The sequence below is a fragment of the Coturnix japonica genome, chromosome 3, assembly GCF_054131305.1.
Source record: "Coturnix japonica strain WE chromosome 3, WE-NBRP24, whole genome shotgun sequence".
NCBI lineage: Eukaryota > Metazoa > Chordata > Aves > Galliformes > Phasianidae > Coturnix > Coturnix japonica.
The window spans coordinates 30,012,079-30,039,590 of record NC_140665.1 but is presented as its reverse complement, the minus strand read 5'-3'; the positions used below and the strand labels follow the sequence as shown (position 1 = coordinate 30,039,590).

The following is a 27,512-nucleotide window of genomic DNA, read 5'->3' as shown; positions in this document are numbered from 1 at the left end:
TCTATCCTCTTGCTGCAGATGTAGGGGCTGTCAGCACTATGGTGAAACGCAAGATAGTATGGAGCACCACCAACCTCATATCAATATCAGGCACTTAACCAAGTGCGAGCTCCTGCTCTTTACACAGCCACAGGTACTAAGAAAAGACGTGTAGGAGTGACACTAAGTCTTAGAATTGGGACTGGACAGCTGCTGAGATGAGGAAGGAAATCCCTCATCCTCTAAACACAATTAAATCCACCACCTTTCTCCCCTGGGTCAACTGTTGTTCATTGAGGAGAGGAGGCCGTGCTCACAGCAGTCATTTCCCACTATATCTTCTTTACTTTGCCTTATTTATGTGACAACTGAGCAACAGGCAAATATATCAGCCTGCTGAGCTTGCCCTACAAACCTAAGCTGAGAGTAGCAGCTGTGTGCAAGTGCACTGCTGTATCCCTCTGACCAAAGGGTTATTGCTGGGTCATGCACGTGAAGCTCAGTTCTGTTCCAGCCATGCAGCACTGTTAGAACCCTGCCTACCTCGGCCACCTAACAGTCTGCTCTCAGCTACCAGAAGCTTATTGTATCAGTCTACCAAATCTGCTAAAAATTCACTTCCTAGCTCATCAGCCTCACCACTGTGGGGGTACCCTTCCTCCATAGCATCAAACATCCTAACATAACTACCCTCTTTCTGCTCCTCACCCACTAACATCACTGTTCTTCCCACCCCCTAAAGCATGTAGCTATTGCCTCCTAATTCCACCACACCAGGCAGCCCTATCTGCTGCTGAAATTCATCTGTGCCAGGTTGCTGTTCTTGCTCACAGGGTGAAGCCTTTCTGTATCACTACCCAGTTGCACCTCCCTATCAGCTACCACCCATGACCTCTCTATTTAGGCCAGTTTGTAACACAAAGGTTTTCTGGCCAAGAACTCCAGGCGTCATTCTAACAATGGAAGTCTGAGGAAGCAACCTGAGAGGAAAGGATTTAAAAAGGAGCAGAAGTAAGAAATGTGTAAGAATGTGCACTCAGAGCAAAGAGGTGGAGGTCAGGATGATTCTGTTCCCTTTGTGCTTTAACAAAAAGGCCTGACTACAATACTAACCATTGCATAGGCTAGGCAAAAGGTTGTGCACACAGGCAAGAACTTCTCTTCCCATTTCTAAGTTACTGTAGCATTTTTATCAGGGACTGGTGTATCCTTTAGCAAGATGGGACTGCTTAGACTACAGCATATATTTATTTTTACAGCATATATAAGCTTTCTGGGCTTACAGGGAAAAAGGTGCGGATATGAAGAAAAACAAAACACCAACATAACATTAGAGGGATCAAACACTCTCCATCCTTTAATAACTTTGGGATACGACAGTCATGTTCTCAGAACCTCCCAGTGCTGGTCTTGTGGCAAGAACTGCACTGTTCCAGAAGCTGGTGCCTTCTGAGGCTCAATCACCATATACCCATGATGAGAACATACAGCGTTGCTCTGTCAGTGCTTTCAGGAACAGACACTGCTCAGCCCTGATGGCCAGACACCAAGTGCTCCAATGCAGTGGTTGCAGCAGGGCTCACTGTGAGAATTGTCAAACCTTCTGCACAGTATAACGTGCACTCTGCATCAAGTATCCACACAGCTTACAGCTGTCCTGCCACCAAAGCATCACACACATTTCAGAGTTTACTCTGAGCAAATTCCAGTGCAGTAGTCAGGGCTCCCTGCATGCCCTTGGCATTTCCACTGCCCTTAGCGACAACAGGAGAACCTCCTGCCTTGCCTTCCATCTGTGTACAGACAGCCACGGCCCAGTCAGCAGCGGAGAACATGGGGAGGCAATTCTGGGGAAGAGACACACACTTTGGTCTGTGGAGCACTCTGCAGCATGGAAGAAGGAACATCTTTCTCCCCTCACCCAGCCTGGACCCTCGCTACCTGGGGAAGACATGACTGAGAGGAGACTGAGCTTACGTGTTAGCTCTACATCCTACCACTGGGCAAACATGTCTTGGATGACCCAGGGATATTGGTGCCCAGCAAAAACTGAAAGATTATCTGGCCCCAGTACAGTCATCTTGGGTCATTCCTCAACATAACTCATCAGTGACACTGGGTAGAAACCCAAGAAAAAATTCAGCTGGGACCTAGTGAGTAGTGTACCCAGTCCTCCTCTGCAGGAAGGCTTCCCTGGGATTCTGCCAGGGTTCTGCTTACCTTGGACACCTGACAGGCACAGAGCACCTCCCCAGAATCCTGAGGGCTGAGCAGCAGGACTGATGTGCCAGGTGACTTGTCACAAAGCTGGTTCACTACCTTCATTAGGATCTAAGAGAGGAAGGAAAAGGCAGAGTCAGGAGACTGCTGCGTAGCTACCATTGGCTGCATCCAGCATCTTAAGTATTGCTGGGCCAACAAATAATGTGCTTTACTTACAGACAGGGAGTCTGCTGGGACAGTATCAATAATGACAGGTTGGTTGCAGTGTTTTGCTAGCAGGCTTTGTGCCTTCTCTTCAGCCTGGAGGAAGAAACACACAGCACTTGAAGGGCTACAGGTGGCACAGGGTGACCGGGAGGGGTATATAAGTTGCAACACACGTATACAGGGAATGCAAGTGCTGTTCTGTACGACAGGGGAGATTTATGTTAGCATATGTCTGGAGACCTGTACAATCCTCCTGCCTCAAAAGCAAGCAGATTTCAGAAGGGACAGTGACACGTTCAGTTCTCAGACTCTCTCCCTGGCCTCTGCACTGCCACATGTATCAAGGTAGGTTTCCATGGCAGGATACTGCTATTTTAAGTAAAGGATAGATCATACTGAGAACATTAAGTCTGCAATATGAATTTCATAAGGTTTTTTAATATAATCATGTAAATTAATAACAGATTCAGAAGGAAATCAGCAACATCCATATGCATGGGAGAAAGGCTCTTCTGCCACTCTACCACATGATCTTGTCAAGACCATTTACAGGGCAATGTCATCTTCTCCATCCATTAGCAAGTAGGCAATGCATATCTATCTACCTGTTGGTATTTGTTAGAAGCCCTGTCCTCACTGGTAGACAGACACCAGGATTTTGCACATACAGAAATGCAGTCAAGTCACTGCACATTATAAACAGCAGTCCTGTCAGTGAAATCAACTCAACACAAGGCTTACACTGCGCTGTGTGACTGCATCCACTTCCCCCTGCCTTTTGATGAGACTCCAGACACTGAATTGCAGTGAACTGTGACAACAACATGAGGTTCAGTGGTGGACACTATGCAGTGCTATTAGCAAGCTACAGTGAGTGCGCTGCCGTCACACTACCTGCTGCACCTCCAGTTTCTTGATGGCCGTGTTGGCGGTTCGCTGCAGCAATTTGAGGATGCTCTGTAGTTCTTTTCGTTGCCACTGGGGCATTGCAGTGCTAGCCACCACCTGCAAGACAGTCTTCTTTATAAAGATACTGAATTGTACCTAGAAATAAAATGCTTGCTCTCTGGAAGCTCAGAGTGGAGCCTGTTCTCTTTCCAGACCTTCCTATGCACATACCTGATCATGCCAGTCACTCACTGCAGCAATTTTTCAGCTAGGCATCTAAAACCTTGGGGAAAGCCTGGAAACCCCTTTTTACTGTTTAACTCTCCCCACTGCTGCCTCCTCTGGGAGGAAAGGCACCAAGATACTAGCTGAAATCTTTATGAACAAAGAGGCACCTGCAAGTAGCAACTCCTTTCTACTGACTATGGTAGTATGTGAACATCCTAAGGAAGTCATGTTGCCTCAAGAGCCTGCCAATGCTGGGGTCTTTCTGGATGGAATGTAATCCTTACTTTGGTTAACTGTCCCACTTCTTTGGAGAGGTTCTGCATCTCAAGAACAGAGGCGCTCCCCCTCTGCTTCATCCGTATTGAGACAGAGTCCACTTCCATAGCCAAACACTGACCTACTTCTCGGGCCTAGAGAAAGGGAGAGAGAAAATGTTTCAGATGCAGCAACAGAAAAAAAATCAATCAGGGATGGAGAAAAGAGGGAGGTGGCACTGAAGTGCTGCTAAGTATCCAGTGGGAAGACACCTACAGTCAAGCTTTAAGAATGACTGTCCCCAAGAGACTCTGGAATAGAGAGTTCCTCTCTAGATCTGAAGCCAATACTAGATGGTCACACCTGCAGGACAAAGCTGTCACGTAGCTATGTTTCTTCAGCAAAAAGTCCTCATCAAGGACAACAATGACCTCACAGGAACAATAATAGGTTGCTTACTTTTTTTTATACAGACCCAATCAGATCAGAACTACAGTTTGGCAAGAAAGAGACTATAGGGAGAAGAAAAAAGTCTGTAAGAATGAGGGCAGAACCCTGTAGTCATAAAACACGTGTCCAGCTGTGATAGGTAGGAGGTAAAACCAAAGCTCAAAGGATCACACCTTCAAATACCTGCCCAGTGATTGAAATTTCTAGCCCAGAAGTTTCCTGACACTCTGTGCCAAATTTCTATCTTGGAAAAGGGGGTCTGAGGGAAAGAATGAAGGTCAAGGAGACAGACGTCTTAGGGCAGCTGGGGAGTGGATGTGAACAGTGAGGGAAAGCAGCAGAACTGTGTCCCAGGGTAAAAGAGGAAGTGAGATCAGACATAGTAGTGAAGCTCCAGCACAAGCACAAGAAAGTTAATTGCCTAAACAGGAGCCTACAAAGTTGGATTTGGCTGAAATCTCGGTTTTTCCTTTCTTACCTGTTTGGCTTGTCTCCCCGTCACTGCAATGACACGACTAATCCCTTTCACAAGCTGACGTTCATTGACAATGGCTAGATCCTCCATCGCTCCTGTCTGTAGAAGGTGTCTGCAAAGTTAACACAACAGGGAAGAAACAAGCTGCTCTCAGGGAACAGAAATCAAGAGGACTGCTTTCATTTTAGCCACATCTCCAGGAGAGCAGCCTCTACTCAGTCCCAATAGCTTCAAACCTTTTCATTCCTAAACTCCTGATGGCACCTGGTCAGGCAAGAGACAGCAGAGCTGAGGCTACTCCAGAAGAACCTTTGCGCTACATTCCCAGCAGGCTACTGACAAATATATATAGTAGCAAAGTTCTTCTTTCCTCAAGCAGTAGGATGGATTGGGATCTTTTCCTTCTATTCAGCTGTTGCTGAACCTTGTAGAAAGCCATTTTTTCATCTCCAGCTCTTCCACTCCCTTGTCAGATCAGCTCACACACAGGCCACTGGTCTGCAGTCAAACTGCTGCTGGGCAGACATAGGGAACTGATCACCTTCCCTTTCTTTTCTGGCTATACAAAAATGGATAAGAATACTACAGTGTCTCAGTCACTGCTACCACAAGCAATTATTTCAGGCAGCTTAATTAGAATCAATCATCTCCACTCCCATGCAGTTTCTTGTCCTGCTCCTCCCACATGACTAGAAACTTGCTCATTTCCAGCTCTATCTACTCAAATGCCAATTTGTTTCCATTTTTTTCCATGTCAGCATTATACTAAGATTGATTAGCTCTTCTTCTACTCTAGTGCAAGAACAGGGCTAAAGAAACTAAAATAATCAGGCTGGACAGTAGTTCTTACAACTGTCTCATAGACTTCCGCAGGGTCTGGAGACCTCCTGCAAGCCTCAAACCAAACCAGGTGTGACAGGACACAAATCCTGTTCCACACTTTTCTGCAGCCTTGCAGTGCAGTGGCTTTCAGACTATGAAACAATAAAAAATGATCTGTGTTTCATTATTGTTTTCTCACTCTGGTATTCCAAAACAAGCCTACTGTGTCCCTGCTTTACGTAAGGAAACCTAGTTGCACTGGAACAGGCTGTGGGACTTGGAAACACTTCTCTCTACCTCAGCCATCGGTGCTCCCATATGAGGTCCTGTATGGGAGGTCCTCAGACAGACCTGGACCTAGTATTAGGGCGGGAAACAACTCAAGGATTACAAGGACACAGTCAGTCCACAAACGCACCTTTTAGGACTATTAGTAAAAGACACTTACGTCCCACAGCAGAGCTCCACAGAGGTTTGCATTGCAGCCTGAGTGTTGCTTGTTAGCACAGTCTCCACAGGAATTCCCAAGGACACTATCCTCACTGGATCTGGATACCCCTGACACAAGAGACAAGGATCAGCAGTTACCATATAGTCCTTCAGGGGCACTTACAGACTAGGCACATAGCTTTAGGTTCCCACCTTACTCTAATCTTATTCAAGAGTTATTTCAGAGTCAGTGACACCATAAATAGCCAGTAAGGGGAGAAAAACAACTGGGTGACACCAACAGCTGTTATTCTGAAGAAGTGAGTAGAAAGCCTGCACATCACCAATCTCCACACACTACAACACAGTGCTCCTGAGATCTCATCTCCATCCCATTTATCCCCAAGTTGTAGGAATAATTTACCCTACAGAAACCTCCTGCTTCAACATCTTTTATGACCCAGATGATTTCCACTAAAAGAAAAGCCCTCCTGCCATACCTCGTCTAGAGCACGGAGTCCCTGAACTCTTCTTGCCAGTGCAAGTGGGACCTCAGCCATATACACAGCCTCATTTCGCTTGATCACATCCTGGACCACCTGCTCCACTTGCTGCAGCTGCTCCACGGTCACAGGGCCCTGAGGAAGTAAGTCTGCATTCAGGAGAAGCCTCCTGAGAACAAAGGAGCTTGGACACACGACTTTCCCATGTCTCATCTTCTCTGCTTTTAAAAGGGGATAGTGAGCATCAAGTGACTACAGTGAGGAGAAAAAAATCCTTGAGGAGAAGTCTAGTACTGGGGTATTAGCACCGCTGAGAACCAAAGAAACAGAAGTCCAGTCACCTTGATATTAAAGTCGAAGCGCAGGTGTTCTGCTGTCACATGGGAACCTCGTTGCTCTGTGCTGTCACCCAGAACACAGCGGAGCGCAAAGTTTAGCAAGTGGGTAGCAGTGTGGTTTGTCATGCAGGCCAGCCGCTGGACCTGAAAGCACCAGACAGTTTGGCATGGAGTGCTGGTTCTCCACACCTTGGGGGAGCAGATGATGGCAAAAAGAGATAAGAAAAAGGTTGTATGTGATGGGATGGGAGATGATGGTGAAAAAAACAACAAGTAGCACAGCTGTCAGATGAATTTACGTTACAGGGCAGATCTAGCTTCTTTTCCCATGGGATATCCTCTGTAAAACAGCAAAAGCTAGGCTGGATACTTCCAGCCAGACCAGCAGCTCAGAGCACACTGAAATCATTTGCAAGTTTTCCTCCTGCTGCTGCATGTTGTAATAAGGAACAGTCAGGAAAACAAGAGAAAAGGCTCTGATATGACTAACTTAGTCAGGACTTCACAAGATACTCAAAGCAAGGCTGGGAAAGGGTTAAGATTACCTCATCCACAAAGAGCTGCACTTGGTCCCCAACACGCAGGGTTTCTACAGCAGTGACTTCATGGATCACGTAACCACCACAGAGACGAACTGACTCTATGGGGAAGAGTATGTCCTGAGCAAAGAGAAACAGAAAAGTGAGTTAGGGCACAGAAAACATTCAACAGCCTAAGTTAGACGCCTGCTTGATCCTGCTGGGAAGCATAACTCTTATTAGTTCCAAAGAGACAGGAATGGGATGGGAAAAGCAGGGACATAACATAACCAGAGTGCCTCATCCCTTCCCTGCATCCAGCCAATCACTGCACATGTTCAGGATGCCAGTCTACAGTGTAGAGGCAGCCACACAAACTGTGTTAATGAATTTTTCTAACACTGATGTTTGCCTGAGAGAAAACGGACAGCAACTGCCAAGGCACATGGCCCAGACATTGAAGGCATCCCTTCTGCATCATCAGGCTGGCAAGAGGAACTTCAGCTCAGGAAGATGTGCTTATTACACTCTGTAAGACTGAAAAGGCAACATCAGTACCTAAATGTGATTTGTAAGAGTTGAAATGTGGGATGGAAGAAATACTGCAGCCCATATAACTAGAGCCAAAGCCCTTCCTCTGGCAGAGTAAATAAAAGGAACTTGCTTCAGAAGTAGAGATCCTCCCTAATGCTCTTCAGAGAAATAAGAGATTTTCTAATATGTCTTCAGTTGGGCACTGCCTGCAGTTGTCCAGGACTGGCCTGAGACCATTTACTCTTCTCACGGACTCCATGATTATTAATTGCATTCTCTTTGCATTGCTGCCCTAGCTGTTAAGAGTGCAACACATTGAAAGGAAACCTAAGAATACTTCCAAGACTTTCATGGCAAGAAGAAATTGTAAAGAACTGAGAGACAACCAGAGCAGTGGATCCAACTCTACGAGATTGCTGCTGTTCCTCCTCTAGCCCACCAACCTCAAGGCAAGGACAAGGAAACTGTCAAGAGTTAGCAGCTTGCAAATTAACACAGTAAAATGGCCCATCAATTAGAGAACTGTATCTGGCCTTAGTATCTAGGAAACCTTGGATTCCGCCAGCAAAGCATCTCACCTGCTGTCCTAAGCGTATCAGGTAACCTTGGTCAGAGGCTTGCCCACCCTGCTCTGCATAAAAGTTAGTCCTGTCCAAGATGACGCCACAGTGCTGCCCTGCCCCGACCTCCTTCTGAAGAGACTGATCTCTGTACAGCATCAGGATGGTGGCCTGGCACGGGCTGAACTCTGCCAAGGGGAAGAAGACGGCAGCAATCAGTGTGAGTACCCAGTCAGATCACACCATGAAAGAAGGCACCATTTCTCTGTGCCATCCCTGCCAACATACAGTCTATATTGAAAGCTAGCATTTTCTTTTGACTTGATCAGAGAAGAACAACTATTGGCCAAAAGGACAAGGGATCTACTATTCAGAATCAAGTCATCCCTAACTTCAACACTGTAAAGCAGGTAAACTCTCAGGGACACCCAATCGAGGATCACATGAGTTCAAGACAGAAAGACACAGTGGGCATACCCACATTGTTATATGCACGCTTGGCTAACCTGACAGCCTTTTACAGGGAGATAACTGGCTTGATAGACAAGGGAGGTCATCTTCCTTGATCAAACAAGCTACTCTCTCATAGCATCCTTGAAATCAAACTCAGGAAATATGGACTAGGCATAATGCAGGCTGGACAGTTGGGCCCCAGAAAAAATTGCTCAATATTTCAAAGTCCAACTGATATCAGCAGAGCTACCTGGGGACTGATATTATGGCCATCAACTTTTAAGATCTTCATTAGTGACTGCCTACAATGGGATGGGATGTATGCTTATCCTGCTCCTGTCTAGCAACAATTGGTGAGACTGACTGATACACTGAAGAACAAGAATGCTTTTCAGAGAGATCTCAGCAGGCTAAAGAAATGGACTGAGAACAACCTTGGGCTTTTCAAGGGCAAACTGAACACAAGTCAGCAGGGTGCCCTTGGAGGAAGGAAGACTGCTACCTGCTGGGCTGTACGAACACACAGTTAGCAAGCCAAGGAAAATGATTATTCACCTCTGTATGTGGCATTTGTGAGACAACATCTACAGTGCAAGAAATTCTGACTGTACATAAGGAAAAAAACTTTCACACTAAGAGTGATAAAAATAAATGGAAGAAGGACTGGAGAAGCAGTGGAATCTCCATCCTTAAAGATACTGAACGCCTAACCAAAGACCCCAAGCAACCTGTTCTGAGTATGAAGCTGGTTCTCCTTAGAACAAGAGACTGGACATTCGGAGATTCCCTCCAGCCTGAATGATTCAGTGATTGATGAAGCAAGATAGTGCTAGCTTGGAAAATTCAGCCAGTGTCTTCATTTTTCCTCCACTGTGCTCTCCCTGTAGTTTGTCTAGTTTCTAACTATACACTTGCTGTATAGTTTGAACTATCTCACATTTTACTTGATGTGGGTTGTCATCAGTACACTGGATAACAGGCTTTACACAGTTACATCTAATTGCTTGTGACAGCCACACCACCTCTCATTCTCTGTGGTTCAGCTTTATACTTTCCCTAGAGCATCAGAAGCCCCAGCTATCCCAAATGAAAAAAGCCTGCACTGGCACCTAGTGGCCTGTCAAAGAAATAGCAAAAGCACAGCTTTAAGCACCTACCAAAACACCTTGCATAATCTTCACTCTCCATAGCACTCAACCCAGAAGCCTGATTGCTGGGGACAGACTCACCTCTAGCAGAAATCAACAGTCAGTGCCTCAGCATTGCATGGTAAGACCAACCTATTTCTCACAACCTCATTAACAGCCCAGCAATAACAACAGCAGCTACTTGGAGAAAAGTTGCAAGGGCCAAGAAAAGATGCAGCAGAAAGGTAGACAGGTTTGAACTATGAAGTACATGTCTGCCTTCATGTACCAGGTAGTAACAGTAGGGTCATGAGGGATTCCAGCTCCCTTAGGCAGGGTCTGCCCAACACATGAGATTTTGACACTTACCGTACTGCCCATGTTGCCCAAGCCTGTAGGAGTATTTTGGAGAGTCATCAGTTGCAGGTATGTTGTCTCTCTGCAGCTGAGCCAGAGAGTGCACATCAAGGTGCACAACGGTGCCTTCCAGCTGTTGCCCTTCCTGTGGGCCACGAGCCTTCCGCTGCAGCAGAGTAAAGGCAAAGTTAGATGCAAGGTACCTGGGGAAATGCAAACTAGTAACTGAAGCATTAAGGCTAGAAGCAGCTTCTGCCATCTTCCGGGGAAAGGCGAACTTAGATCTGTGCTGATGCAGGCTACTGCTAAACCAACCTGTCCCTTTCAGCCCTACAAGCACTCGATACCACTCTGTGCTAGCCTTGAGGCAAACCATAAGCAACAGCAAACATAACACTACCTGCACAGCTTGCTGTGTAGCTGTGAAACCAGGCCACTAAAGCTCACAACAGCAAGGTCATGATCTGATTGCTGTACAGGCTGGGTGGTACAAATCTTCCAGAACTACAGAATTTGAGGGAGTTATGTAAACTCTTCATAAATCAGTTGCAGTTTGGGCTGTCCAAGCTGGCTCTGCTTTGGGGGTGTTGAACTGCATGACGATGAGAGATTACCCTTAACATATGTAATTCTTTGACAACCTCCATTCCAGCCAATATCATACAACACTGATACTGATCTGGAAAGAATCACCAGCAAATACTCCTCAGTTCTACAACCACAGGCAAGAGCAGTGGGACCCAACCACTGTTTCCCCTTCAGGGAAAAGGCACGTACAACCATGGTGCATCTAAGAAGCCTCACTAGTGGCAGGAATTCTGCCTCTGTGCACACAGGAGAGGGCAGACTTTGAATTATCCTCGTGAAGAGAGTCTCTCTTACCTTAGCATCCTCTAGAAGAAGCTCATTAAAAGCAGCTGAATCCAAACGGATTCCCTTTTCTTCAAGCATCAAGTCAATCAGATCCAGGGGGAACCCCAAATTCCCATAGAGAGACCAGGCTACTTCAGCTGTAGGGCAAAAATGAAGGACGTGAACTAGGCAAGAGCATGGGAAGTAAAGGCATTTCCAAAGTTGCTTAAATGGGACCAATCTGATGCATGCCTTGGTAACTGGGTTCACCTATGCTGTGTGCAAATGCACTGATAATGAGAAAAGGCATAGAAGCCACACAGTTTTTAGTACGGTACTGAGTACAAATGGAGCTGCTTAGCCACATCTCTACCAATATTCAGTGCAGCACATCTAAGCAGGCAGCTGCTGTGGTTGGGCCCTGAGCACCTCCTTTCAGCTGTGTCCTGTAAGAATCCAGTTAATAAATAAAGCAGCAAAGGGAGTTTCTAACTTTCCCAATGTCTAGTTTGTTGTGGGAACAAGATACTAGGAAACAACTGAAGTCTAGAGAAGGGAGCAGTATCTGCTTTTAAATTTGGCATTGAAACACCCAGGGCTGGAACATTATCAAAAATACATGGAGGAGGGTAGCTACAGTTTTGACTGCAATGCTTGCAGTGACCCAGATCAAACCATCTTTAAGTGCAGTTTGGCTGAGGTAGGAAGCTTACTTGGGAAATTTGCAGAAGGTTCCATCTGCTGCACTGTCCGCTCAATGATGCGCCTCCCACGCTCAAGCGAGGACAAAAAAGCAACTTCATTCTCATTGATGATATCCATAACCTGTCCAAAGAACAGAAGAAGGGTTAACCACAACATCACGGGAAGCTCTCCAGCTCAGCTCAGCCCTGCCACCTCCAGGCTCACTGCTAGAGACAGCTCAAAGCAATCAAATGGATGTCTAATGGGTGCTCTGTCTGCTTGAACCAACATCCATCATTTTGTGTCTCTGATGCACTATTAGACAGTGCCAAAGTCATCGTTCCTCCTATCATCATCCCTGATAATACTGACCATCCACATGGGAAGAGATGGATGCTGACAAATGCTCCCCGTTACACATTTGTTATCTGTGACCCAATTAAAATTGCATGGCTGAAACAGAGAAATTGCCTTTCACAGCTGCTGTCAGCAGATGCAAGCAGGGACTAGCCTTAAATCCCCAAGCCACTTTGGACAAAGGGTACTCAGGCTAGAACAGACTGTACTTGCATTCAACAAAATAGCTGCCCCAGCTTTTTCAGAGCAACAGCTGCCTTTTATCAGAACAAGGAGTCCCTGCTAATGATCTAATAGAGCTCCCACAACAAAGTCCACTACTTCTCAAGCCCAGGCAGCGCCCATGATGCAGACACAGTCCCAACACATCCCAGCCTATACATGAGAACCCTACTATGGAGTAGGCTATGCAAAATCCTCCAGCTAAGATCTGTGAAAGGGTTGGCTTCTGCCTCTGAGAGTAGTGCCTCACAAAGTCCAAGAGAGAGGGAGGTCTCTTTCCAGGGTTTCTGCATTGCTTACCTGCTCTGCATTCTTCTTCAGCTCTGGATAGGCATCTCCCTGTAAACAAAGTATCAGTTAGACATAACACCATCCTCAGTAGCTCCTTTGGGGGATCTCAAAGAATGTCACAAGCACTGGAAGTCTCTCATGAAGCTGAGAATGAATGGAGCCCCAGTGCCTCAGGGACAGTATCACAGTGGGAGAGTCACACCCATACTTAATAGCTGCTGTCTCCTGGCTATCTCCCCACGACCCTACTCAGCTAACCCCTGAGAAGCACCTCTGTGGCAAACACAGCAGTTCACAATGGGCAGAAAGCACAGCCATTTAGGATGCTGTTAGGAATCACAGGGACCAACCTCAGAAAGCTTTAACCAGATATGACAGCTTGGAAGCTGCTGCCTGCAGGAAACAAGTGTATAATTACATATATTTATGCTTATTTGGGCTGACTGTATCATTAGTCACAATAGCACAGATCCCCCAGCACAAACAATCCAGAAACAAGAGATGTTTACTGTTGTGATGCATGGCACAAGATGCACCCTCTTGGTACTCCTTTCTGTCCAAGATTATCTCCTGACAGTGTACAGGAGAGGGATGTGGAATCAAAGAGTATGTCTGATACTTGTTTTCCCTAAAGCAGTAGTTCTTACTTACCAGCACTTCCACTACAGTGGGCACAAGGGAGGCCAAGAGCCCATGTGGAGCGTGAAGGACTTCAGAACAAAAGCGAACAGCCCTGCGCAGGATCCGACGCAGCACCACTCTGAAAGCAGGACAGAATTCCCCAAGCAGCAAGTGAGCATTTCTGCCCAGCACCCACAGTCCAGTGTACCACACACACAGCCCTCCTTTGGCCTGATCTAACTGCTAAAGGTTGGCTGCTCCACATACTCTAGACCTAATCCAAGGGTGAGATGTAGATCTGAATCTCTTTCAGGCTCTTACACAAATCTCTCCGTATCTTTGGTCCATATTAGCACCTTTCCCCTGGCTCATATTCCCTTCTGGATCTAATTTCCCTTATGGAAAATACGCTATTTCCATATATCCTTACTCTGCTCCAGAGGGGCCTGGGTAGATGCCATCAGTGATACACACACACAAGGTCCGTATATGATCTGCCACCACACGGTAGGCCATATCCACATGCCCAACATCAGCATTCCCGACCAGACCTTGGTATCTGGGCCCCCCACAGCCCTGAAAGAGAGGAGACCACAGATCAGCAGAAGGTAATGGCTGCAGAAAGGAAAGTTTCAACAGCCACCCAGCTACCCTTGACATCATGCTCCTCAACTACTCTGTGAATCTAAGGCAAATTCATTAAATCCTTCCAGAACATTAGAGACCAAGGCTCTGTACTTAAGACAGGTCAGCCAATGTCCTGGCCCTAAGAAATCTAAGACACTCTGAATAAAAAATGGATCATTAATGCTGCTATACTAGGGGATTTCCAGTGTGGAATTTACCCTGGGCTTCCCTTGGTGCTGTCTGGGGCCCGGCCAGACATACCTCCAACCTCGAAATACTGCACAACAGCATGTGTAATGAAGGCAAGGCTGTAGTATGGCACCCAGCAAACAGCTTGCTCCAGAAGAGCTTTTACTTAGCTGTAACTCCAAAAAGGATCACCTTGTGAATGGCATCCAAAATGGGAGTGAAGAGATCTGTGTCATAGTTGGATCGTTTGTTCTGCAGAACAGTCACCAGCCTTTCTAAGCCCATTCCTGTATCCACGTGATGCTGAGGCAAGGGAAGCAAATTCCCATCCACCTCTCTATCAGCAGGTCAGGAAAAATAAAAGGCAGAAGAAAAGCAATGGTCAGTTCTGGGCAAAGAAAAGATGTACTTAAGTTGCAGAGGATGGGAGAGTGACAGGGGAAGGAAACAGCAGGGAATCCAACAGACAATAGCTCAGGGACAAAATAAATTGAAGGAGAAGTGGATAAACAAAGTTAAGGAGGACCATGAGTCTCAGTTGACACATCTTCCCAGCTTCTCCCTTGCTCCTCTACTGCCACCTCCTGGAAAGCAGTGAGGTGTCTAAAGGTATATACAGGTATGATTCAGACAACATGTAACAGGGAAAGGCATTGGAATTCAGAGGAGATTCCCGGTACCTGCTATATTGCATGAAGACCAGGTTCCAGATCTCCACTACATCAGGGCTGCCCTGGTTCACCAGTGCTGCAGCATTTCTACCACCACCCACGTGGTCATAGTGGATCTCCGTGCAAGGACCACAGGGACCTGTGTCACCCATCTCCCAGAAGTTGTCCTTCATTGGGAAAGGCAGCACGTGGCTGGCGGGCACTCTGGAAAGGTGAACAACAGAGGGGGTAGTGTTGATGTGTGCACACAAAGCACACACTAGACTGTATCACAGGGAAAATTCAAAGGATAAATCCTCCCTGACTACTACAAACTCAGAATCCAAATACAATAGGACTTGTTTGCTTCTGTTCATATAGGGTTAGCCTCCTTAGCAGCAAAAAGCTATATCAAACCAGAGGACCCTGGTCACTGCACAGAATGGTCTGGCTCCTGCTGATGGAAACAGATGTGTCACAGGGTTGGTGGAACCACTTTTCTCCTCGGAAAGAACTGTATGAGAGCCAGGACATGAGGAACAAGACTGACCATTACAAACAGCACAGAGCTGGCTCACATACAGTCTAGAACAAGCTCCCCAGTGGCAGTCGCTTTATCCTCATATAAAAGCAGCAATTGCTAGCAGAATGCAGACTGCACAACTCCTTGTAGAGAAGTAAAGGATCACAGACATCTTTAGCACACTGCATCCAGGTTAGAAAGCCTGAGGCATACAGCCACAGACCAACTGCACCTAAGCAGCAGCTTAAGGGTAAAACGAGCCAGAGGATGAAGAGTCCAACTCTTCGTAACCCAAAGGAAGAAGAAACGAAATGAGTTTAAGACTCAATTTTTGGCTCCCATGTTTGTCTTCCATCAACTAATGAGCAAACGAGAGACTATGGAGACTGGGATGTCAATATCGCTTGCTCAGAGCCCCTTCTCTAGCATGCTTACCCCAAGCTGAGCCATACATCCCTGCACTCCTCATCTGCACCCAGCCCCAGTGAAGAGTCTCCACCAAAATATGTGACGTAGAGACGATCCTTTGGGATCTTGTAGACCTCTGTCAGGAGCTCCCAGGCCATGCTACACGCTTCCTCCTGAGCAGACAGGAATACAAAGGAAGCACAGGAACACAGAGTCGAATGAGACAAGGGGGTTCTTCAGAATGACAGTCAGGCACCAAATCAGCACGTCCCAGCTATCACAGAATCAAAGAATGATCCGGGTTGGAAGGGACCTCAAGGATCATGAAGCTCCAACCCCCCTGCCTGGCAGGGCCACCAAACATACACATTTACTAGATCAGGTTGCCCAGGGCCCCGTCCAACCTGGTCTTGAACACCTCCAAGGACGGGGCATCCACAACCTCCCTGGGCAGCCTGTTCCAGGGCCTAACCACTCTCCTAGTAAAGAACTTCCCCCTAACATCCAACCTAAATCTTCCCTCTTTCAACTTAAAACCATTTCCCCATGTCCTGCTATTGTCAGCCTTTTCCAAGAGTTTACTCCCCTCTTGGGTGTAGGTTCCCTTCAGGTATTGAAAGGCTGCAATGAGGTCACCCCGCAACCTTCTCTTCTCTAGGCTGAACAAACCCAACTCCCTCAGCCTGTCCTCATAGGGGAGGTGCTCCAGCCCCCTGATCATCTCCGTGGCCCTCCTCTGGACCCTTACTCTCGTCACCTCACCTTGAAGTAATCCCCGAAGGACCAGTTCCCCAGCATCTCGAAGAAGGTGTGGTGGTAGGTGTCACGGCCCACGTCCTCCAGGTCGTTGTGCTTCCCCCCGGCCCGCACGCATTTCTGGCTGTTCACCACCCGCCGCTGCTGTGCCAGCTCGCTGCGGGGATGCGCCGTGCCCAGGAAAACGGGCTTGAACTAGAGGGCATGAGGCAAAAACACCCACTATTGCCAGCTGTCACCCATGTTCGGCCCTCAAAGTATATGAGAGAGGGCATCCGGGCTGAGGGGGGAGGAAGGTCAGGGCCCGCACCTGGTTCATGCCCGAGTTGACGAAGAGGAGGGTCGGGTCGCCGCGGGGCCGCACGGGGGCGGAGGGCAGGAAGCGGTGGCCGTGCTTCTCCTGGAAGAAGCGGAGGAAGGCGGCGCGGATCTGTGCCGAGGGCGGGCAGGAGGCACCGCGACGGGGACAACGGGGCCAGGGCGGCCGGACTGCGAGCAGCGGGAGGCGCAGAGGACCGGCCGCCGCCATGTTGGCCGGGGCGGATGTCGGCACAGAGACTTCCGATGAAGCGGGGCCCGACGGGACAGCGGAGGAGCGCCGGGAGCCCACCCGGTGCGGGGCCCGGAGCGGCATGGCGGCGGGAGGCAGCTCGCGGCCCGCATGGTGCCTGCGGAGAGTCGGGGCGGGCGGCGGCTGGCTGCTGCTGGAGGCCGGCACGCAGGTCAGCGGGGCGAGGGACGTGGCCCTTGTGTGGTGGGAAGGCCTCCCAGAGCGGGTGTGGTGGAGCCTGGGGGTTAAACGAGGGGAAAGTCGAGGCCGGGCCGGCTGCTTTTAGCGCCGGTAACGTGGGAAGGGGTGGGGATGAGAACCAGGAACGGAGCTTAATTCCCTGCGTACCTCGCTGTTATGGGCCTTAACGTCAGCTCAGGTCTACAGAGAAGCTGCTTGTAGTACTGTAGTGTAAGAGGAAAAAGGCCTCTTTTACCGGGGCTAGCATTATGCAACGTAGTCGCTTTTCATGCTTCTGTTACCTAGGTTATGCTTTGCATTTGCTTCCATTGTATCTCAGTAGAACGTAGGGCATTCTCGAGCGTGTTTGGAGCTGGGAGGTGTGCACAAGCACTCAGTGACTGGTACGTGTTGCTGAGCGTGGAATGTAGCAGGCTTGCAGCACCGGGGTGACCTCATTGCAGCCTTTCAATACCTGAAGGGAACCTACACCCAGGAGGGGAGTAAACTCTTCGAAAGGGCTGACAATAGCAGGACATGGGGAAATGGTTTTAAGTTAAAAGAGGGAAGATTTAGGTTGGATGTTAGGGGGAAGTTCTTCACTAGGAGAGTGGTTATGCCCTGGAACAGGCTGCCCAGGGAGGTTGTGGATGCCCCGTCCTTGGAGGTGTTCAAGGCCAGGTTGGACGGGGCCCTGGGCAACCTGATGTAGTAAATGTGTATGTTTGGTGGCCCTGCCAGGCAGGGGGGTTGGAGCTTCATGATCCTTGAGGTCCCTTCCAACCCGGGTCATTCTGTGATTCTGTGCAGCACAGGCTGTATGAGCTGCATGGAGAATCTCGCTGAGGTGAAGCTCTGTTTGCTGCAGCACTGTGCTGTGTGGCAATCTCAGAGAGGGCGAATGGAGCTTTAAACAGCAGCCTGCAATTAGATCAGATTTAACAAGCTACAATGAAACCGTACTGTCACTTTATGCCTGCTTCTTGCAGAAGATGCTGTCGGATTCTGCTCAGATTATTTAGCTTACTTTCAGACTGGCTGTAAGCAGCACGTAGCTCAGGTATCATGCTTTAAGGGAACAATTGTATGTTGTTTTTTTACTTTAAATGACAGTTTTCTGTGCTATTTTTGTTCTCTGTCACAGAATCTTTCCTGTTTAGAGTTGCACAGATGCCGTTAGCTAAAGAAGAGGGTAAGACATATTTTGAGACCCACACTATTGCACTGGCTTGAAAAAATACTGTTTAGTTACTGTCCTCAACTCTTGGGTAATAGCTTTAAGATGCTAATCAAGGTAGATTTCTGCTGTACTTAGATTCAGCTCATATGAATTTTATTGACCGTTTTGTTGATTTTTTTTTTTTTGTTTCAACTGCTTTATTTTTAGGTAACTGTAGGCCGGGGATTAGATCTCACATACCAACTGGTGTCCAAAACCTGTCCCTTGATGATTTCTCGTAAGCACTGTGTTTTTCAGCAAAATGCAGAAGGGCAGTGGACTGTTAAGGATAATAAGGTACAGAGACTGACCGAAGACCTTTTACTCTTAGTTTTACTGTAGCCAGTGCTCTGTTTGGCATAAAAAAAACATATGATCTTCGTTTCTAATATGGTGTAAGTGTGATGGGAGGTTCATGGAAGCACATCATGTCTGTTGTGTGCTTGTAGCAGGAAGCTTTGGTCTGCTGCAGCTGGGATGCAGGCCTTAGTGCTTTCTGTATGTGGCCTTATCCCTTGGTCTACCATTTCCAGGCAATTACAGTCCTACGCAGGGCACTTTGCAGGCTGTGAACTTGCTCTGTGCTCCTTTAGTATAAAATAAGTAAATAATTTACATTCAAGAAGATAAATGTTTTCGTACTGCAAAGAAAAGGATACACTGATACTGCAGTGACTAAATTGCTTTGTTTATAACCAATGACAGTGAAAATCTGTTAGAAAGAAAAGCATGCTTTGCATTGTCCTCAAATATATTCAGGTTCTCCTCAGCTGAGTAGAATGTAGAGAAAGTGTTGAGATCAGAGTCTACAGCGAGGTCTGTCTTTTCCAGTGGTGATCTGTATTGTTTTTTAATCACGAGCTCTGCACTTTCTCGGTTGTGCTGTGGAATCAGTAACTTGCCTTAAGATAGCACCAGCACAGCAAAAAAATGTTCAGGACGTCATACAGTCTTGAATGATGTTTAGGTCAACAACAGATAATCCAAAACGGAAGGGACTGACTGCTCTTAATATTACACTTAAAGAAGGCTGTCCTGCAGTAATTCTATACTGTGTGTGATTAGAAATATCTATGGTAGGTTACCCATTAATACCTCTGTATTCAATAACTCTGTATTAATACCTTATTCCTACCATTTTTGTGCAGGTGTTTTGTTGAATCTCATTGAGATATGTCAGTTGCTTATGATTCTGCAGTTCATCTTGAGCACAGCTCTGTTTCTCAAAGCAATTTCTTGAGCTAGTGCCTAATGAAACAATCAAATCCACACCCTTTTCTGATTAGAACATCATCTTCTGAAGAGCCTTTCCTTTGTTTATATTTTTCCTTGTATTTATGAGAACTGTCTCATTTCTTTCATTGGGCGGTATGAGCTATGGGGCAGTATGAGCTATGGTCATTTTTCTTTTCTAGTTTCTTGTATTTCAGGCGACTTTGTCAAGAATAATTACTGCAGTGTTCTTTGTTCTTGTCAATGATGTATTGCAGAATTTTTCAGTTGGCCAGTTCTTATTTCCTCCGAAGCTTTTGGGTAGTTTCTTTCCCTTAGACTTAATTCTTTTCCATCTGCACAAGTGCGTATATTAATTTTGTTCTTAGTGCATGCACACAGAAATCTGCAGTGGAGTAATAACACAAGGTAAATAATATAATGCATTGATTTAATAAATGGGACACTGAACCATTAAGTTGGAAATTGCAAGGTTTATTTAAAGAGGTGGCTTGTTCTGACTGCAATACTGCAGAGACTGGATATGTTTACAGTTGCCAGAAATAACTTGCAGATGACTTTGTAACTGTATATTGAACCTTGCTGATTCTTTGTATTCAGAGTCTAAATGGAGTTTGGCTTAATAAACAGCGCCTGGATCCTTCAAGAACCTATCCTATAGCAGAAGGAGACCGTATCCAGTTGGGAGTGCCTTTGGAAAACAGAGAGACTGCTGAATTTGAGTATGAAGTAATTAAAGAGGAGTGGGAGAAAATCAAACCCTTTTTAGCCCAAAGGAGTGACCTGGGGAAAGCTAGGACCTCAAGACCTAAACGTAAATTTACTTTGGAAGAATCGGAGACATGTGGATCAGAAGGCCCTTCAAATTCCAGATCCAAAAGGGACAGAGTGTCGTGTGATGGAGAACCTTTGAGTAATACATTGGGAAGAGTAGGAGAGGCAGAACAGTTGACAGACAAGGGGGTTGTCAGGCTGCCCTCTCCTGGATCAAGTGAGGACGATGGTGGTCCAGTGCGTGGTAGCCTTGATTGCTCTGAGAAAGCTGTGGCTGTTGCTCACAAGGACCAGAAACACTCCGCTCTTTCTCAGTCATGGACTGGCCTGGAAAAGCTGAGGAAAAATCTCACAGATATAAAGAAATTAAAAGTCAAAGTGCAGGAGAAACAGACAGCAGTTCTGAATGCGAAGCAGAAGCGCAGGAAGGCTGCTCAGAAGACGATCCTAGCAATGGAAAAGGAACTGCAAGAGTTGCAGGACAAACTGTGCACAGAACAAGTACAGCATCAGCAGCAGGTGGAAGAGCTGGAGAGGACATTCTCCAAAGAGAAGCAGAAGCTAGAGGTATGATGGTGGTAATCATTTCAGTCTGTGTGTTTTGAGATATATATTTTTTTCCAATTACGAAACTAAAACTCTGACCCTCTGTGGGTTACAAAGAGGACACGTTAAAAAGCGTTCACGTTAAATGGGATTTTTTTCTTAGTATACAGCTTTTCTGAATTAATGCTAAATTCACGTGGGGAATTTATTTCCTTTTCAAGCAAGTGCATCATTTTTTGCCTGTCTTAATTCAGAGTCTGAGGAAGGAGGGGTTTTTGTTGTTGATTTTTTTGTTTTGTCTTTATTAGGAGAAAAACAGTCTCTTCTTGCTACCCGCAAGTGCCTTCTAGCACTGTGTGGATGCTGATAACTTGTTTTAGATAGGAAGCTACAAGTCTATCTTTCTGTTTGACTCTACTTGAAATCTGGTTCAAGGGAAGTAAGGATTCGTCTGAGAGTTACTTACCTGATTTATCAGTTACTTCCTTTAAAGTCTGCTGCTGAAAGCAGAATACTGTATCAGAAGTACAGGAGGTTTGGAGTTGTGTGCTTAGGATAAAGGGAAGTTCACCTGAAGCTGTAACTCTGTCTGGCCTATTTAAATGTGTTCAGAGAGAGAGCTTCAACTTTTTCTCATGTGTAAGCTATTGCCAGCTTCCTGGCTTCTGTGAACATTGCAGTGTCTTCAGAGCTAGAGTAACATGGAGTTGTTCCAAGTATGGAACTGTAAGTGATACATTCATTTTAGCACTTCACAGTAAATGGGAGCTGTAATTTCAGTAGTACACTTGAATCTCTACAGTAGGCCTTTTCAGTTTCTGCTGAAAATCAGTTTTGTTGCTTTAATTATATCCTCTAAATGTGCAAAATGGTTCTTTTCATTCCCGTGGTATCTTCAAGTATTTTTTTTTCTTCCTCCAATAATTGCTTTACTGCAAGAATGTCTAGTTTTGGTGTTTGATTTTTTTTTTTTATTTTTTTTTTCAGGGAGTAAAAGGGCAGGATGGGGAAGAGAATCTGAAGGAGCAGCTGGTCCAGGTTCTGCAAGAGGCAAGTAATTAAATCTACTTGGTCTAAATATGGAACTCATATACTTAAATCTTACTGCTTCCACTCTTGGTGGAAGACTAGGACTGTGTCTAAAGTGCATTTTGAGTGGTCTTTATCTTCTACAGACTAAATTATTGCTAGGAAGAGACAGGCCTCCCTTCTTGAGAGTTGTTATTTATCAGCAGATAACACAAGAATCTGTGCTTTTAGAAAGTGTTAAGTAGTGTAGTGGTTCTACTTGAATCCGGTCCACATACTGGTGGATATTTTTGCTAGGTCTGTCCTCTGGTTATCTGTTTTGGGAAAGCTGCCTTGGTAGTTTTAAACCACAGGAAAAAGGACTAGTTTTGGTTAGGAATGTTTCTGAAAGAGATTGTCAAATGCTTAGTTTTCCTAGGCTTTCTGTCTAAAAGGTTTTAAGGCTAATCCAAAAAGAGATTCAACCAGCCCTTCTGACAGGCTTTTGTGACACTTGTGTGTCAGATACTCCTTGATACTCAAATGTAACAGATGCACTCAAGACAGTGACCAGAAAAGCAAAATGAAATGTAAAGTAAGTTGTAGGTGTTGGGTGAACTTCCTTAACACCTTGGCTTATATAGAGCTGGTGCTCTTACAGGAGAAGAAAGGAGAAATGAGTGTGCTGAACCTCATGATTAGATCCATGTGTATTTAATAGGGTAGCTTATAATAACACTCTTATTTTTGGTATCATGGTATCATTACAGCATCATGCTTTGATGGAAGAACTGAGCCGTAGTAAAAAAGATTTTGAGGAGATAATTCGAGCCAAGAATAAAGAACTGGAGGAAACCAAAGTAAGTAATAAAACTAAGTTCTCCGTAATTGGAATATGATATGCTGTGGCAGAATAAATGATTTAACATTTGCTTTGGCTGTGTGCTGCCTTCTGTGTTGAAAAGCTCTTGTATTTTGGTCTGGCGGCTGATTCACTCTGTATAAGATATACTCTTTGCTCTGTTTGTGGAGTAGTATTGCAGAGTTATTACCAGATACAGAAAGCACAGGACATCTGAATAATGTTGTGCAGGAGAAGCTGACCCATTCTTTTCTTTAAAAGAAAACCAAACAAGGGTATTGGAAAAGTGGGTGCTTCATTTTCAGTTTGCGTGGACTGGAGTGAAACTGCAGCATGTTCCAGCAGTCCAACAAGGGAGCACGGGACTGAGACAACGTAACATTTTAATAACGAATGAGATAAGCCATGTTTCTTCCTGCCTCTGTCAAGATGATGAGTGGAAGATAATTAAAGTGATCTTGTGCTGTGTTCTACACTTGGAAATTATGATGTTTCATTCCTCTGGCTATTTGCTTTGTTTTCTTCTGTCAGCTTTGCAACTGTTGCTTTAAGGATAGTTCTTAGAAGATGTAGCAGATGCCGGAAGCCTAATTTAACCCTAAACAACAAAATATGAAGATTGATCCAGTTTGTAGATTCTTTAGATTGAAGGGGACTTTAACAGTGGCTGTTCTTTCTTGTAAGCACTCTGTTATGGACAGGAATATTCTCAGTACTGCTGTAACTACAAAATGGAGGGAGGTTACAAATCTGGGTACATGGCAAACATGGACTTGACGTGGAAAGGCTTAAAACTGGAAGATTTTGTACTTGTATTACTTTCCTCCACACATGCAGTTCCCACCATTATTGCATCAAACCTTGTTGTTCATAACTGACTGTGTTTGTTTTTCTTATAGGTGGAGAAAGAAAAAGTAAGAGCCCAAAAAGAAGAAGTGTTGAATCAGATGAATGATGTGTTAGAGAATGAGCTGCAGTGCACAATCTGTTCTGAGCACTTCATTGAGGTATGTTAAAGCCAGAATGGCTTTGTCAGCAAAGAATAGAATAGACTTGAAAAGCTTTCTCTCTCATCTCTAACATTTTCTGACTTGATGAGGGTTTTTTCTTTACAATGCCTGTTTGAGCACACAGTCATAAGTATCTCTCCCTTAAATTCCACAGGCAGTCACTCTGAACTGTGCACACAGCTTCTGCTCCTATTGTATAGACGAGTGGACAAAACGCAAAGTGGAATGCCCTATCTGCAGGCAGGAGATTAAGTCAAAGACACGCTCTCTGGTGCTGGATAACTGCATTGACAGGATGGTGGAAAATCTGGATGTGGAAATGAGAGAGCATCGCCTGACCTTGATCAGAGAGCGGAAAGGTGAGAGGTGGGTGGATGTGGCATGATGAGTACAATCTCTCATTTCATCTATCTCGTACAACTTTCTTTGGCACCTATATACTAAGGAGATGCTCAGAAAAAAAAACTTCGGGGAAAGACTTCAGTGTGAAGTTCACAGTCCACTGGAAGACGTAAAGGTACTAATGGTCTTACCAAAAGATTTTAAAGAGATCACTAAAGACGAGCAAATCTGGGGCCTTAAAAAATCGACCTTTTTGATTGAACCGCCAATTAGATCATTGGAAAAACTCAGCAGAGCAATACCTAGTGATCAACTGTGAATTATTTTTTACATGCTAGATTTATGTAGAAATCTCTGAAGGGAATCTGGGGAGTATGTCATGCAAGTGGCTGAAATGGCAGTTACTCTTCCATACTAATTCTTAAGGAATTTGTCTGGTTTTAACACAAGAAATTGTTATAGCTAAAAGACTGCATGACCATGCAGGCTGTGAGTAAAATTCCAATATGGAAGTATTGCTCTTCTGCTTACATCTTCCACTGTTGTTTCTAGAGCAATTGACTCTGGTATCTAGGTGCTCAAGTGTACCACTTCTTGCTATCCCTTACACATTTCAGTTATTGTGTTCCCTTAAATCATTGTCCTGCTTTCCTCCTCATAGATGTGAGTGCACGATCCTTTGTTTCACAATGTGTCAAGATTTTTTGAAATCGTTCCTAATGAAAGGTGCTTTTGAAGTATTTCAGATCCTGCATGGTGACATAGAATGACATGGCTAAACAGTGCGATTTCTAATCTGAAATCATCACCTATTTAACCAAGCCAGTCTGATTCCCTCCAGAAATGCTATGCTGCCCAGAAGTTGTCCAGCATGCCTTCTTGATTTGCTTTGCAGAGCTAATAGTGCTCTTGCATAATATGCACTGCTTCAGAATATGCTGTAGCACTACTGAAGTGTCTCATCAGGTATCTGATGGTGATTAGATGAAGTGCTGCCTTTACTGGAGCAGCACTGCAATAAAACTTTGGTTTCACGTCATGAAAAACTTTGGGTTCATTTCTAATTCAGCATGAACTCCTAAGAAGAAATCAGTTGAAAATGAAATAATGATGGAAGTAGCACTTGGAAAGCCCAGTCAGATAATAAACTTCAGTATAATGGACACCAGTATAACAGTGTGTGCTCATAAATGTCTGGAGGTTATGATGGGGCCTTTCAGAGTCCTGAACAGCCATTACTTGTTCCTTACCCTATTTTGTTGCATACTCGTTTCTTACCTGTCAGGGTGCTGTAATAACTAACTGCTGCCTTCTGCCAGCTGTGTGCCACTGAGGGGATTCAGAATGTCTCTTCCTTGTCTGTGCTATCTTAACATGAAGAAGCATATAGGAAACTTAAAACAACAAATAAACAAAATGTTCTTTTAATGCTGAAAAATGAAGCAAAAAAAGAAAAAAAGAGAATCCTGTGTCCTGTATCTTGAAGGACTTGATACAAACTGTTAGTGGGAGGCTAGAAGAATCAAAGAAAAATAGGGTGGGGTTTTTTGGTTTTTTTTTTTTGGCAGCATTTGAGGGTACAGGGACTAATTCTAATTGTTATGTCTGTTTTGAATGCAGAGAAACAAAATGCGATGGTGAACCCAGCCACGGACAATGACAGCAGCATCGTTCCTTCCATCTACTCCATCTTGTCAATCAGCAATTGTGACAGTGAGGAGGATTCTTACTATAGTGGAAGCTACTGTGTTATCTAAACAATATAACTTCAGGATGATTTGCCTGAATGCTAACCAGAAACAACTTAATGGAATTTGGTTTGTTACTGCTGGATGAGTGGACTGGGCACCTGGAAGGAGAGATTCTGTGAAGAAGCTGGAACTGGAGCCAAGAACTAGCAACATTTGGAAGAATGACTTTATTTTTTAAGAGAATGTACAGAAGCTTGATCTCTCAAAGAAGACTGGGATTGTGGGAGAACAAACTGCTATTATGCTATAGATGGTTGATATATAAAACCTAGGTTTCCAGGATCACTTCTGACATACTCGGTGTGGTGTATATGTTTCAATGTGTCACTGCTGTTTTCTGAGTGAATGACGTGTTTGAATGTGTAAACCAGTTTCCCTTACTTCATCCAGCAGGGAGCATAACAAAAGATATTTGAGAACTTGGTCATTTACACCAGCTAACAGGAGAGATATATTAGAAAAGCATACGAACATGGGGTTTTCCTCAAGATTTTCATTTCAGCTGGAGTAATCCTAAGGCTTTCTGCCCATTAAGTTAAAAGGTGGGTTATGGACCATGTCAACCTTAAGCGCATAAATATGAAGTAAGGTGAGTTGCTGGCTTGTTTGTTCAGTTGATGTTACTCATTTTCTGTTGGATGGGGATAGAGAAGATTAAATCTTCCAGAATTCCTTAGTTTGTGCTCTTTTCATACAACATCTTTGGTTTGTTCCCTGCGTAAAGAGTTTTAGAACTGTGAAACAGCATGTCCAGAAGTTATTAACAGTGACTTCAGAAATACTTTCAGTTCTTGTCAGCAATGAAATGTGCTGTTGACGGGGTAGTTATGCAGCATCTATAGGCAACCACAAGTAACTACTTAGTTCTGTCATTTACAAAACATTGCTATTGAGCTGTGGCCTTGCTACCCTCAGAGTTCATCTCTAAGACAAAGCAAGTCTTGCTCCATCCTATCGCATCTCTGAAATAATATGAAATTGTCTATGAAATTCCATTTTCAGTGGCATATGTCTTTGACTTAACTTTTACATGGGCCTGTTACGTCACTGTTAGTGGAGGATGAGGGAAGCCCTCATTTGTAATATTTATTTGGCTGTTTGTATGTCCTTTCCTTGTTTCTGTGTTTATTTTGCTGAAGAAGGAAAACATAAATCCATTTACGCATTAGTCTTCCTTGATGCAAACACTGAGATAAATGTCTTTCTCCTTGTTATTGTTGAATTTATTGAGAAAACCCAGATTGTTTCTTTTTAATGACTTTGCTTCATGTTTTCATTGCTGTAGTAGTTTGACTGTTTTAAGATTATTTGAGACACCGTATGCAGGAATTGATAAAAGATGTCCTATCTCTTCAAGCCTGTGTTAGCAGTAGCTATCTTACCAGTAATTTAGAACATACAATTGTATCTCTTGTTTTCTCCTACTAAAGAAAGATGCCATTAAAAAGGAGCATGAATGATTTCCTAAGGAAGTAGTGCATTCTGGCAGATTAGTGTGATACGTCTTAAAC

The 27,512-nt window shown here is 45.0% G+C and overlaps 2 protein-coding genes across 21 annotated transcripts; one reads left to right on the top strand and one right to left on the bottom strand.

Annotated features, from left to right (window-relative positions):
- Positions 1 to 1,304: 1,304 nt before the first annotated feature.
- On the bottom strand, positions 1,305 to 17,074 carry AARS2 (alanyl-tRNA synthetase 2, mitochondrial). 12 transcript variants are annotated; one of them, XM_015857645.3, is made up of 22 exons: positions 16,837 to 17,074; positions 16,533 to 16,721; positions 15,798 to 15,943; positions 14,870 to 15,064; positions 14,382 to 14,526; positions 13,804 to 13,949; positions 13,404 to 13,512; positions 12,762 to 12,800; positions 11,912 to 12,023; positions 11,229 to 11,356; positions 10,359 to 10,512; positions 8,428 to 8,597; positions 7,343 to 7,456; positions 6,801 to 6,941; positions 6,457 to 6,594; positions 5,976 to 6,085; positions 4,709 to 4,817; positions 3,810 to 3,935; positions 3,304 to 3,414; positions 2,419 to 2,502; positions 2,200 to 2,310; positions 1,305 to 1,920 (listed from the first exon to the last, which is right to left on the bottom strand). In XM_015857645.3, exons 1-22 carry the CDS (start codon positions 17,053 to 17,055, stop codon positions 1,897 to 1,899), a joined length of 2,820 nt encoding a protein of 939 aa, XP_015713131.2. In that variant the 5' UTR covers positions 17,056 to 17,074; the 3' UTR covers positions 1,305 to 1,896. The 12 variants fall into 12 exon arrangements, 10 of the variants coding, with proteins under 10 accessions (XP_015713131.2, XP_085399303.1, XP_015713130.2 ...); XM_085543177.1 differs by having other exon boundaries at positions 1,305 to 1,916; XM_015857644.2 differs by having other exon boundaries at positions 1,305 to 1,826.
- A 23-nt stretch (positions 17,075 to 17,097) lies between these two features.
- Positions 17,098 to 27,469, top strand: RNF8 (ring finger protein 8). Of its 9 annotated transcripts, none has more exons than XM_085543197.1 (9): positions 17,098 to 17,248; positions 18,401 to 18,448; positions 18,644 to 18,772; positions 20,339 to 21,049; positions 22,016 to 22,078; positions 22,807 to 22,896; positions 23,798 to 23,905; positions 24,063 to 24,267; positions 25,871 to 27,469. In XM_085543197.1, exons 3-9 carry the CDS (start codon positions 18,704 to 18,706, stop codon positions 26,005 to 26,007), a joined length of 1,383 nt encoding a protein of 460 aa, XP_085399323.1. In that variant the 5' UTR covers positions 17,098 to 17,248; positions 18,401 to 18,448; positions 18,644 to 18,703; the 3' UTR covers positions 26,008 to 27,469. The 9 variants fall into 9 exon arrangements, with proteins under 9 accessions (XP_085399323.1, XP_015713139.1, XP_085399324.1 ...); XM_015857653.3 differs by having other exon boundaries at positions 20,309 to 21,049; XM_085543198.1 differs by having other exon boundaries at positions 20,309 to 21,049; positions 24,063 to 24,274.
- The last annotated feature ends 43 nt before the right edge of the window (positions 27,470 to 27,512 follow it).